A 13659-nucleotide genomic window follows, 5' to 3' on the forward strand; every position below is an offset into this window, starting at 1 on the left:
CATATACCTGTAAAAAATAGAATTTAATATAAAAAATATTGTTATTCTCACCTTCCGACGTCCCGCACAGCCTTCCTGCCTCTCTCCACGCTCCCGGTCCCAGTAATCCTTTGCGAGAATTACCGCGATGGCGTCTGTTCTCGCGGGATTGCAAAGTCTCGCGGTCATTCGCGCGACGTCATCGCAAATTACCGAGAGACGTCGTGATCCCGCAAGAACGGACGCCATCGCGGGCATTTTCGCAAAGGATTCCTGGGACCGGGAGCGTGGAGAGAGGCGGGAAGGCTGCGCGGGACGTTGGAAGGTAAGAATAACACCATTTTTATTTTTTTTTTACATTTTATCTTTTACTACTGATGCTGCATAGGCGGCCTCAATAGTAAAAAGTTGGTCACAATAGTCAAACACTATGTTTGACGAGTGTGACCAACCTGTCAATCAGTTCTCCAAGCGATGCTACAGATCGCTTGGAAAACTCTAGCATTCTACAAGCTAATTACGCTTACAAAATGCTAGTTTTTCAGCGGTGAAATTGCGGGAATTTAAAATGTGATTTTCCCGCGGAATGGAAATCCGGAACTCTCGCGGTAATTTCCGCGAGAGTTCCTCTACGTGTGAACTTAGCCTTAAGGGAGCCCAAATTCTTGCATCAGCCAATTTTCCTTTTGGGAAATTTAAAAGTGTAAAAAAATGACTCTATATATTTATATTTTTTTTCTTTTGAGTAAAATACAAAAGAAATGTGTCGTCTGCAACTTGCTTACCTGTTCATAATAACAGTAATTTTGACCAGGGGTGCACAAACTTTTACATGCCACTGTAGACCTGGAGGAGGGGGTTGTACAGTACCCTATCCCTATAGTATTTCTCCCTCTTTCTGTGTTAGTGAAGAGTAGAGGGGGGAATGACATCACTCCACAGTGTGTATTATTCTCCGGTCACCTCCAGAGCTGCAGTCACTATTCTGCTGTTGCATTATGTATTATTCTCTCCAGTCATCGCTAGAGCTGCAATCACAATTCTGCTGTTACATTACGTCTTATCCTCCAATCACAATTCTGATGTTACATCTTCTAGTCACCTCCAGAGCTGCACTCACTATTCTGCTGTGACATCATGTCTTATCCTCCAGTCACTATTCTGCTGTTACATCATGTCTCATCCTCCAGTCACCTCCAAAGCTGCAGTCAGTATTCTGCTGTTACATTATGTCTTATGCTCCAGTCACCTCCAGAGCTGCACTCATTCTGTTATATCATGTCTTATCCTCCAGTTACCTCCAGAGCTGCACTCACTATTCTGCGTTACATCATGTCTTATCCTCCAGTCACCTCCAGAGCTGCACTCACTATTCTGCGTTACATCATGTCTTGTCCTACAGTCACCTCCAGAGCTGCACTCACTATGCTGCTGTTACATCATGTCTTATCCTCTAGTCACCTCCAGAGCTGCACTCACTATGTTGCTGTTACATCATGTCTTATCCTCTAGTCACCTCCAGAGCTGCACTCACTATGCTGCTGTTACATCATTTCTTGTCCTCCAGTCACCTCCAGAGCTGCACTCACTATTCTACTGTTACATCATGTCTTATCCTACAGTCACCTCCAGAGCTGCACCCACTATTCTGCTGTTACATCGTGTCTTATCCTACAGTCACCTCCAGAGCTGCACTCACTATGCTGCTGCTACATTGTGTCTTATCCTCTAGTCACCTCCAGAGCTGCACTCACTATGTTGCTGTTACATCATGTCTTATCCTACAGTCACCTCCAGAGCTGCACTCACTATGTTGCTGTTACATCATGACTTATCCTCCAGTCACCTCCAGAGCTGCACTCACTATGCTGCTGCTACATCGTGTCTTATCCTCCAGTCACCTCCAGAGCTGCACTCACTATGCTGCTGCTACATCGTGTCTTATCCTCCAGTCACCTCCAGAGCTGCACTCACTATGCTGCTGCTACATCGTGTTTTATCCTCCAGTCACCTCCAGAGCTGCACTCACAATGCTGCTGCTACATCGTGTCTTATCCTCCAGTCACCTCCAGAGCTGCACTCACTATGCTGCTGCTACATCGTGTCTTATCCTCCAGTCACCTCCAGAGCTGCACTCACTATGCTGCTGTTCCATCGTGTCTTGTCCTCCAGTCACCTCCAGAGCTGCACTCACTATGCTGCTGTTCCATCGTGTCTTGTCCTCCAGTCACCTCCAGAGCTGCACTCACTATGCTGCTGCTACATCGTGTCTTATCCTCCAGTCACCTCCAGAGCTGCGGTCAGCCTCGGTCTCCAGGCCGTCACTCACGTTCTGCGATCTGCTTGACAGGGAACCCCAGGAAGAAGCTGAACTCCACCAGGCTCAGGTTGCGGAGTTGGTCGCTGACGTCGGAGCCGTTCAGGAAGCCGCTGCGTTCCCTGACCGCGTAGGAGACGGTCACTGGGGCCTTCCAGTTCCCGAGCCGCGATGTGCTGGAGCTGATGTTCACGATCTGTAGGACGGCCAATAAACTGCAGTCTAAGTTCCTCCCCCTTATTAAAGCTCCGCCCCTCAGATGAAGGAGCAGCGCTGCAGTGTAAAGCAGGGGTATAACCTAGGATAGGACTCTACCTGGACGGTGAAATCGTCGATCTCCTGGCGCAGTCTCCGGACCTCATACAACGCCAGGATTAACCCTTTCTGTATCTGTTCACTAAACGTACAGAGTCTGATGTCCACAGACTGCGGCACAAACTGCAGCACTGCAGGCGGAAAGATGGGGCAGCCGTCAGAAAGGGGAGACGGAGGAGGAGGCATGCTGGGAGTTGTAGTACAGTCTTACCCGTCTGCACGTGGAACCTCAGCTCTATCCCCATGAAGGCGGTCCGCAGGGAAAGGATGGGGGGAAATCGTCCAATCACAAGACCACTCCCACTCAGGACGCCACTGACGGCGATGGCGGTGTACACGAGCGGCCCGGACGTCACCAGGAACGAGAAGCTGTCCGACATGGAGAAGACCTGCGAGCGAGAGAACGGACATCACTCATGTCTCTGCAGTACCAGCAGCCACCTGCAGGGGGCGCCTCCTGCCCCGCAGAATAAACGCAGCAAGATGATAAGAAGCCCTAATGATCCAAGACAGGATTATCATCCAGAACCTCGCTGTAACCCCCAACCTTCTCCGAGGTTACCTCTGTACCTCGCTGTAACCCCCAACCTTCTCCGAGGTTACCTCTGTACCTCGCTGTAACCCCCAACCTTCTCCGAGGTTACCTCTGTACCTCGCTGTAACCCCCAACCTTCTCCGAGGTTACCTCTGTACCTCGCTGTAACCCCCAACCTTCTCCGAGGTTACCTCTGTACCTCGCTGTAACCCCCAACCTTCTTCGAGGTTACCTCTGTACCTCGCTGTAATCCCCAACCTTCTCCGAGGTTACCTCTGTACCTCGCTGTAACCCCCAACCTTCTCCGAGGTTACTTCTGTACCTCGCTGTAACCCCCAACCTTCTCCGAGGTTACCTCTGTACCTCGCTGTAACCCCCAACCTTCTCCGAGGTTACCTCTGTACCTCGCTGTAACCCCCAACCTTCTCCGAGGTTACCTCTGTACCTCGCTGTAACCCCCAACCTTCTCCGAGGTTACCTCTGTACCTCGCTGTAACCCCCAACCTTCTCCGAGGTTACCTCTGTACCTCGCTGTAACCCCCAACCTTCTCCGAGGTTACCTCTGTACCTCGCTGTAACCCCCAACCTTCTTCGAGGTTACCTCTGTACCTCGCTGTAATCCCCAACCTTCTCCGAGGTTACCTCTGTACCTCGCTGTAACCCCCAACCTTCTCCAAGGTTACCTCTGTACCTCGCTGTAACCCCCAACCTTCTCCGAGGTTACCTCTGTACCTCGCTGTAACCCCCAACCTTCTCCGAGGTTACCTCTGTACCTCGCTGTAACCCCCAACCTTCTCCGAGGTTACCTCTGTACCTCGCTGTAACCCCCAACCTTCTCCGAGGTTACCTCTGTACCTCGCTGTAACCCCCAACCTTCTCCGAGGTTACCTCTGTACCTCGCTGTAACCCCCAACCTTCTCCGAGGTTACCTCTGTACCTCGCTGTAACCGCCAACCTTCTCCGAGGTTACCTCTGTACCTCGCTGTAACCCCCAACCTTCTCCGAGGTTACCTCTGTACCTCGCTGTAACCCCCAACCTTCTCCGAGGTTACCTCTGTACCTCGCTGTAACCCCCAACCTTCTCCGAGGTTACCTCTGTACCTCGCTGTAACCGCCAACCTTCTCCGAGGTTACCTCTGTACCTCGCTGTAACCCCCAACCTTCTCCGAGGTTACCTCTGTACCTCGCTGTAACCCCCAACCTTCTCCGAGGTTACCTCTGTACCTCGCTGTAACCCCCAACCTTCTTCGAGGTTACCTCTGTACCTCGCTGTAATCCCCAACCTTCTCCAAGGTTACCTCTGTACCTCGCTGTAACCGCCAACCTTCTCCGAGGTTACCTCTGTACCTCGCTGTAACCCCCAACCTTCTCCGAGGTTACCTCTGTACCTCGCTGTAACCCCCAACCTTCTCCGAGGTTACCTCTGTACCTCGCTGTAACCCCCAACCTTCTCCGAGGTTACCTCTGTACCTCGCTGTAACCGCCAACCTTCTCCGAGGTTACCTCTGTACCTCGCTGTAACCCCCAGCCTTCTCCGAGGTTACCTCTGTACCTCGCTGTAACCCCCAACCTTCTCCGAGGTTACCTCTGTACCTCGCTGTAACCCCCAACCTTCTTCGAGGTTACCTCTGTACCTCGCTGTAATCCCCAACCTTCTCCGAGGTTACCTCTGTACCTCGCTGTAACCCCCAACCTTCTCCAAGGTTACCTCTGTACCTCGCTGCAACCCCCAACCTTCTCCGAGGTTACCTCTGTACCTCGCTGTAACCGCCAACCTTCTCCGAGGTTACCTCTGTACCTCGCTGTAACCCCCAACCTTCTCCGAGGTTACCTCTGTACCTCGCTGTAACCCCCAACCTTCTCCGAGGTTACCTCTGTACCTCGCTGTAACCCCCAACCTTCTCCGAGGTTACCTCTGTACCTCGCTGTAACCGCCAACCTTCTCCGAGGTTACCTCTGTACCTCGCTGTAACCCCCAACCTTCTCCGAGGTTACCTCTGTACCTCGCTGTAACCCCCAACCTTCTCCGAGGTTACCTCTGTACCTCGCTGTAACCGCCAACCTTCTCCGAGGTTACCTCTGTACCTCGCTGTAACCCCCAACCTTCTCCGAGGTTACCTCTGTACCTCGCTGTAACCCCCAACCTTCTTCGAGGTTACCTCTGTACCTCGCTGTAATCCCCAACCTTCTCCGAGGTTACCTCTGTACCTCGCTGTAACCCCCAACCTTCTCCGAGGTTACCTCTATACCTCGCTGTAACCCCCAACCTTCTCCGAGGTTACCTCTGTACCTCGCTGTAACCTCCAACCTTCTCCGAGGTTACCTCTGTACCTCGCTGTAACCCCCAACCTTCTCCGAGGTTACCTCTGTACCTCGCTGTAACCGCCAACCTTCTCCGAGGTTACCTCTGTACCTCGCTGTAACCGCCAACCTTCTCCGAGGTTACCTCTGTACCTCGCTGTAACCCCCAACCTTCTCCGAGGTTACCTCTGTACCTCGCTGTAACCCCCAACCTTCTCCGAGGTTACCTCTGTACCTCGCTGTAACCCCCAACCTTCTCCGAGGTTACCTCTGTACCTCGCTGTAACCTCCAACCTTCTCCGAGGTTACCTCTGTACCTCGCTGTAACCCCCAACCTTCTCCGAGGTTACCTCTGTACCTCGCTGTAACCTCCAACCTTCTCCGTGGTTACCCCTGTACCTCGCTGTAACCCCCAACCTTCTCCGAGGTTACCCCTGTACCTCGCTGTAACCCCCAACCTTCTCCGAGGTTACCTCTGTACCTCGCTGTAACCTCCAACTTCTCCGAGGTTACCTCTGTACCTCGCTGTAACCCCCAACCTTCTCCGAGGTTACCTCTGTACCTCGCTGTAACCTCCAACTTCTCCGAGGTTACCTCTGTACCTCGCTGTAACCCCCAACCTTCTCCGAGGTTACCTCTGTACCTCGCTGTAACCCCCAACCTTCTCCGAGGTTACCTCTGTACCTCGCTGTAACCCCCAACCTTCTCCGAGGTTACCTCTGTACCTCGCTGCAACCCCCAACCTTCTCCGAGGTTACCTCTGTACCTCGCTGCAACCCCCAACCTTCTCCGAGGTTACCTCTGTACCTCGCTGTAACACCCAACCTTCTCCGAGGTTACCTCTGTACCTCGCTGTAACCGTTAACCTTCTCCAATGTTACCTCTGTACCTCGCTGTAACCGCCAACATTCTCCGAGGTTACCTCAGTACCTCGCTGTAACCGCCAACCTTCTCCGAGGTTACCTCTGTACCTCGCTGTAACCCCCAACCTTCTCCAAGGTTACCCCTGTACCTCGCTGTAACCCCCAACCTTCTCCGAGGTTACCTCTGTACCTCGCTGTAACCCCCAACCTTCTCCGAGGTTACCTCTGTACCTCACTGTAACCCCCGACCTTCTCCGAGGTTACCTCTGTACCTCGCTGTAACCCCCGACCTTCTCCGAGGTTACCTCTGTACCTCGCTGTAACCCCCAACCTTCTCCGAGGTTACCTCTGTACCTCGCTGTAACTCCCAACTTCTCAGAGGTTACCTCTGTACCTCGCTGTAACCCCCAACCATCTCCGAGGTTACCTCTGTACCTCGCTGTAAGCGCCACACCCATCCTCCGAGGTTACCTCTGTACCTCGCTGTAACCACCACGCCCATCCTCCGAGGTTACCTCTGTACCTCGCTGTAACCCCCAACCTTCTCCGAGGTTACCTCTGTACCTCGCTGTAACCCCCAACCTTCTCCGAGGTTAACTCTATACCTCGCTGTAACCCCCAACCTTCTCCGAGGTTAACTCTATACCTCGCTGTAACCCCCAACCTTCTCCGAGGTTACCTCTGTACCTCGCTGTAACCGCCACACCCATCCTCCGAGGTTACCTCTGTACCTCGCTGTAACCACCACGCCCATCCTCCGAGGTTACCTCTGTACCTCGCTGTAACCACCACGCCCATCCTCCGAGGTTACCTCTGTACCTCGCTGTAACCCCCAACCTTCTCCAAGGTTACCCCTGTACCTCGCTGTAACCCCCAACCTTCTCCGAGGTTACCTCTGTACCTTGCTGTAACCCCTAACCTTCTCCGAGGTTACCTCTGTACCTCGCTGTAACCCCCAACCTTCTCCGAGGTTACCTCTGTACCTCGCTGTAACCCCCAACCTTCTCCGAGGTTACCTCTGTACCTCGCTGCAACCCCCAACCTTCTCCGAGGTTACCTCTGTACCTCGCTGCAACCCCCAACCTTCTCCGAGGTTACCTCTGTACCTCGCTGCAACCCCCAACCTTCTCCGAGGTTACCTCTGTACCTCGCTGTAACCCCCAACCTTCTCCGAGGTTACCTCTGTACCTCGCTGTAACCCCCAACCTTCTCCGAGGTTACCTCTGTACCTCGCTGTAACCGCCAACCTTCTCCAATGTTACCTCTGTACCTCGCTGTAACCGCCAACATTCTCCGAGGTTACCTCAGTACCTCGCTGTAACCCCCAACCTTCTCGGAGGTTACCTCTGTACCTCGCTGTAACCCCCAACCTTCTCCAAGGTTACCCCTGTACCTCGCTGTAACCCCCAACCTTCTCCGAGGTTACCTCTGTACCTCGCTGTAACCCCCGACCTTCTCCGAAGTTACCTCTGTACCTCGCTGTAACCCCCGACCTTCTCCGAGGTTACCTCTGTACCTCGCTGTAACCCCCAACCTTCTCCGAGGTTAACTCTATACCTCGCTGTAACCCCCAACCTTCTCCGAGGTTAACTCTATACCTCGCTGTAACCCCCAACCTTCTCGGAGGTTACCTCTGTACCTCGCTGTAACCGCCACACCCATCCTCCGAGGTTACCTCTGTACCTCGCTGTAACCACCACGCCCATCCTCCGAGGTTACCTCTGTACCTCGCTGTAACCCCCAACCTTCTCCGAGGTTACCTCTGTACCTCGCTGTAACCCCCAACCTTCTCCGAGGTTAACTCTTTACCTCGCTGTAACCCCCAACCTTCTCCGAGGTTACCTCTGTACCTCGCTGTAACCCCCAACCTTCTCCGAGGTTACCTCTGTACCTCGCTGTAACCCCCAACCTTCTCCGAGGTTACCTCTGTACCTCGCTGTAACCCCCAACCTTCTCCGAGGTTACCTCTGTATCTCGCTGTAACCCCCAACCTTCTCCGAGGTTACCTCTGTACCTCGCTGTAACCGCCACACCCATCCTCCGAGGTTACCTCTGTACCTCGCTGTAAACGCCACACCCATCCTCCGAGGTTACCTCTGTACCTCGCTGTAACCGCCACGCCCATCCTCCGAGGTTACCTCTGTACCTCGCTGTAACCAACCTTCACCGAGGTTAACTCTGCACCTCGCTGTAACCGCCACACCCATCCTCCGAGGTTACCTCTGTACCTCGCTGTAACCGCCAAGCCCATCCTCTGAGGTTACCTCTGTACCTCGCTGTAACCACCAACCTTCTCCGAGGTTACCTCTGTACCTCCCTGTAACCGCCACGCCCATCCTCCGAGGTTACCTCTGTACCTCGCTGTAACCGCCACGCCCATCCTCCGAGGTTACCTCTGTACCTCGCTGTAACCACCAACCTTCTCCGAGGTTACCTCTGTACCTCGCTGTAACCGCCACGCCCATCCTCTGAGGTTACCTCTGTACCTCGCTGTAACCCCCAACCTTCTCCGAGGTTACCTCTGTACCTCGCTGTAACCGCCACGCCCATCCTCCGAGGTTACCTCTGTACCTCACTATAACCGCCACGCCCATCCTCCGAGGTTACCTCTGTACCTCGCTGTAAGCGCCACACCCATCCTCCGAGGTTACATCTGTACCTCGCTGTAACCAACCTTCTCCGAGGTTACCTCTGTACCTCGCTGTAACCGCCACACCCATCCTCCGAGGTTACCTCTGTACCTCGCTGTAACCGCCACGCCCATCCTCCGAGGTTACCTCTGTACCTCGCTGTAACCAACCTTCTCCGAGGTTAACACTGCACCTCGCTGTAACCGCCACACCCATCCTCCGAGGTTACCTCTGTACCTCGCTGTAATCGCCACGCCCATCCTCTGAGGTTACCTCTGTACCTCGCTGTAACCACCAACCTTCTCCGAGGTTACCTCTGTACCTCGCTGTAACCGCCACGCCCATCCTCCGAGGTTACCTCTGTACCTCGCTGTAACTGCCACGCCCATCCTCCGAGGTTACCTCTGTACCTCGCTGTAACCAACCTTCTCCGAGGTTAACTCTGCACCTCGCTGTAACCGCCACACCCATCCTCCGAGGTTACCTCTGTACCTCGCTGTAACCCGCAACCTTCTCCGAGGTTACCTCTGTACCTCACTGTAACCGCCACACCCATCCTCCGAGGTTACCTCTGTACCTCGCTGTAACCAACCTTCTCCGAGGTTAACTCTGCACCTCGCTGTAACTGCCACACCCATCCTCCGAGGTTACCTCTGTACCTCGCTGTAACCGCCACGCCCATCCTCTGAGGTTACCTCTGTACCTCGCTGTAACCACCAACCTTCTCCAAGGTTACCTCTGTACCTCGCTGTAACCGCCACGCCCATCCTCCGAGGTTACCTCTGTACATCACTTATCCTTTTACTCTCGTCCTTCTCTGGATTTACCTCTGTACCTCACTTATCTTCTATGCTCTTCCTTCTCTGGGGTCACCAATGTACCTCACTTATCCTCTGCCCCCTTCGGTGCTACCTCTGCATGTCTCCATGAGTCTCAATGGGAAAAGTTGTTGCTACCAGCGGACACAAAACAGTAACTACAGAGAACCCGAGAAGCGGGAAACAGAGATTCTGTACCTCTGTACCTCGCTGTAACCGCCACGCCCATCCTCCGAGGTTACCTCTGTACCTCGCTGTAACCGCCACGCCCATCCTCCGAGGTTACCTCTGTACCTCGTAACCGCCACGCCCATCATCCGAGGTTACCTCTGTACCTCGCTGTAACCGCCACGCCCATCCTACGAGGTTACCTCTGTACCTCGCTGTAACCGCCACGCCCATCCTACGAGGTTACCTCTGTACCTCGCTGTAACCGCCACGCCCATCCTACGAGGTTACCTCTGTACCTCGCTGTAACCGCCACGCCCATCCTACGAGGTTACCTCTGTACCTCGCTGTAAGCGCCACGCCCATCCTCCGAGGTTACCTCTGTACCTCGCTGTAACCGCCACGCCCATCATCCAAGGTTACTTCTGTACCTCGCTGTAACCCCAACGCCCATCCTCCGAGGTTACCTCTGTACCTCGCTGTAACCGCCACGCCCATCCTCCGAGGTTACCTCTGTACCTCGCTGTAACCGCCACGCCCATCCTCCCAGGTTACCTCTGTACCTCGCTGTAACCGCCATGCCCATCCTCCCAGGTTACCTCTGTACCTCGCTGTAAGCGCCACACACATCCTCCCAGGTTACCTCTGTACCTCGCTGTAACCGCCACGCCCATCCTCCGAGGTTACCTCTGTACCTCGCTGTAACCCCCACGCCCATCCTCCGAGGTTACCTCTGTACCTCGCTGTAACCGCCATGCCCATCCTCCCAGGTTACCTCTGTACCTCGCTGTAACCCCCACGCCCATCCTACGAGGTTACCTCTGTACATCACTTATTTTTTACTCTCGTCCTTCTTTGGGGTCACCAATGTACCTCACCTATCCTCTGCCCCCTTCGGTGCTACCTCTGCATCTCTCCATCAGTCTCTATGGGAAAAGTTGTTGCTACCAGCGGACACAAAACAGTAACTACAGAGAACCCGAGAGACGGGAAACAGAGACTCTGCAGCATCAGCAACAGTCACCACGAAGGTGGATAGAAGAATTCCCTGCCGTGAGCTGTACGGTGTCAGCGCAGCCCTCTCCTGACCACGGCTCCTACACTGTCAGCGCAGCCCTCTCCTGACCACGGCTCCACAGTGTCAGCGCAGCCCTCTCCTGACCACAGCTCCACACTGTCAGCGCAGCCCTCTCCTGACCACAGCTCCTACAGTGTCAGCACAGCCCTCTCCTGACCACGGCTCCACGGTGTCAGCGCAGCCCTCTCCTGACCACGGCTCCACAGTGTCAGCGCAGCCCTCTCCTGACCACGGCTCCACAGTGTCAGCGCAGCCCTCTCCTGACCACGGTGTCAGCGCAGCCCTCTCCTGACCACAGCTCCACAGTGTCAGCGCAGCCCTCTCCTGACCACAGCTCCACAGTGTCAGCGCAGCCCGCTCCTGACCACAGCTCCACAGTGTCAGCGCAGCCCTCTCCTGACCACAGCTCCACACTGTCAGCGCAGCCCTCTCCTGACCACAGCTCCACACTGTCAGCGCAGCCCTCTCCTGACCACGGTGTCAGCGCAGCCCTCTCCTGACCACAGCTCCACAGTGTCAGCGCAGCCCTCTCCTGACCACGGTGTCAGCGCAGCCCTCTCCTGACCACAGCTCCACAGTGTCAGCGCAGCCCTCTCCTGACCACGGCTCCACAGTGTCAGCGCAGCCCTCTCCTGACCACAGCTCCACAGTGTCAGCGCAGCCCCTCTCCTGACCACGGCTCCTACACTGTCAGCGCAGCCCTCTCCTGACCACGGCTCCACAGTGTCAGCGCAGCCCTCTCCTGACCACAGCTCCACAGTGTCAGCGCAGCCCTCTCCTGACCACAGCTCCACACTGTCAGCGCAGCCCTCTCCTGACCACAGCTCCACAGTGTCAGCGCAGCCATCTCCTGACCACGGCTCCACAGTGTCAGCGCAGCCCGCTCCTGACCACAGCTCCACAGTGTCAGCGCAGCCCTCTCCTGACCACAGCTCCACAGTGTCAGCGCAGCCCTCTCCTGACCACGGCTCCACAGTGTCAGCGCAGCCCTCTCCTGACCACGGCTCCACAGTGTCAGCGCAGCCCGCTCCTGACCACAGCTCCACAGTGTCAGCGCAGCCCTCTCCTGACCACAGCTCCACACTGTCAGCGCAGCCCTCTCCTGACCACAGCTCCACACTGTCAGCGCAGCCCTCTCCTGACCACGGTGTCAGCGCAGCCCTCTCCTGACCACAGCTCCACAGTGTCAGCGCAGCCCTCTCCTGACCACGGTGTCAGCGCAGCCCTCTCCTGACCACAGCTCCACAGTGTCAGCGCAGCCCTCTCCTGACCACGGCTCCACAGTGTCAGCGCAGCCCTCTCCTGACCACAGCTCCACAGTGTCAGCGCAGCCCCTCTCCTGACCACGGCTCCTACACTGTCAGCGCAGCCCTCTCCTGACCACGGCTCCACAGTGTCAGCGCAGCCCTCTCCTGACCACAGCTCCACAGTGTCAGCGCAGCCCTCTCCTGACCACAGCTCCACACTGTCAGCGCAGCCCTCTCCTGACCACAGCTCCACAGTGTCAGCGCAGCCATCTCCTGACCACGGCTCCACAGTGTCAGCGCAGCCCGCTCCTGACCACAGCTCCACAGTGTCAGCGCAGCCCTCTCCTGACCACAGCTCCACAGTGTCAGCGCAGCCCTCTCCTGACCACGGCTCCACAGTGTCAGCGCAGCCCTCTCCTGACCACAGCTCCACAGTGTCAGCGCAGCCCTCTCCTGACCACAGCTCCACAGTGTCAGCGCAGCCCTCTCCTGACCACGGCTCCACAGTGTCAGCGCAGCCCGCTCCTGACCACAACTCCACAGTGTCAGCGCAGCCCTCTCCTGACCACGGCTCCACAGTGTCAGCGCAGCCCTCTCCTGACCACGGCTCCTACACTGTCAGCGCAGCCCTCTCCTGACCACAGCTCCACAGTGTCAGCGCAGCCCTCTCCTGACCACAACTCCACAGTGTCAGCGCAGCCCTCTCCTGACCACGGCTCCTACACTGTCAGCGCAGCCCTCTCCTGACCACAGCTCCACAGTGTCAGCGCAGCCCCTCTCCTGACCACAGCTCCACACTGTCAGCGCAGCCATCTCCTGACCACGGCTCCACAGTGTCAGCGCAGCCCTCTCCTGACCACAACTCCACAGTGTCAGCGCAGCCCTCTCCTGACCACGGCTCCTACACTGTCAGCGCAGCCCTCTCCTGACCACAGCTCCACAGTGTCAGCGCAGCCATCTCCTGACCACGGCTCCACAGTGTCAGCGCAGCCCTCTCCTGACCACGGCTCCTACACTGTCAGCGCAGCCCTCTCCTGACCACAGCTCCACAGTGTCAGCACAGCCCTCTCCTGACCACAACTCCACAGTGTCAGCGCAGCCCTCTCCTGACCACGGCTCCTACACTGTCAGCGCAGCCCTCTCCTGACCACAGCTCCACAGTGTCAGCGCAGCCCTCTCCTGACCACAGCTCCACACTGTCAGCGCAGCCATCTCCTGACCACGGCTCCACAGTGTCAGCGCAGCCCTCTCCTGACCACAACTCCACAGTCTCAGCGCAGCCCTCTCCTGACCACGGCTCCACAGAGTCAGCGCAGCCCTCTCCTGACCACAACTCCACAGTGTCAGCGCAGCCCTCTCCTGACCACGGCTCCTACACTGTCAGCGCAGCCCTCTCCTGACCACAGCT

At 56.1% G+C, this 13659-nt stretch overlaps 1 protein-coding gene across 5 annotated transcripts in view; it reads right to left on the reverse strand.

Moving 5' to 3' along the window:
* Positions 1-13659, reverse strand: part of KIAA1549 (KIAA1549 ortholog) — a 92675-nt gene that overhangs the window by 30166 nt on the left and 48850 nt on the right. For all 5 annotated transcript variants that reach the window (XM_073544034.1, XM_073544031.1, XM_073544033.1 and 2 more), the window contains exons 4-6: positions 2823-3000; positions 2612-2742; positions 2309-2492 (exon numbers count right to left, since the gene is read on the reverse strand). In XM_073544034.1, coding sequence (XP_073400135.1) covers positions 2309-2492; positions 2612-2742; positions 2823-3000 — 493 coding nt within the window. The remainder of the gene's footprint in view (positions 1-2308; positions 2493-2611; positions 2743-2822; positions 3001-13659) is intronic.

The sequence above is a fragment of the Dendrobates tinctorius genome, unplaced genomic scaffold (assembly GCF_039654945.1).
Source record: "Dendrobates tinctorius isolate UK_male_01 unplaced genomic scaffold, ASM3965494v1 ptg000136l, whole genome shotgun sequence".
NCBI classification, from domain to species: Eukaryota; Metazoa; Chordata; class Amphibia; order Anura; family Dendrobatidae; genus Dendrobates; species Dendrobates tinctorius.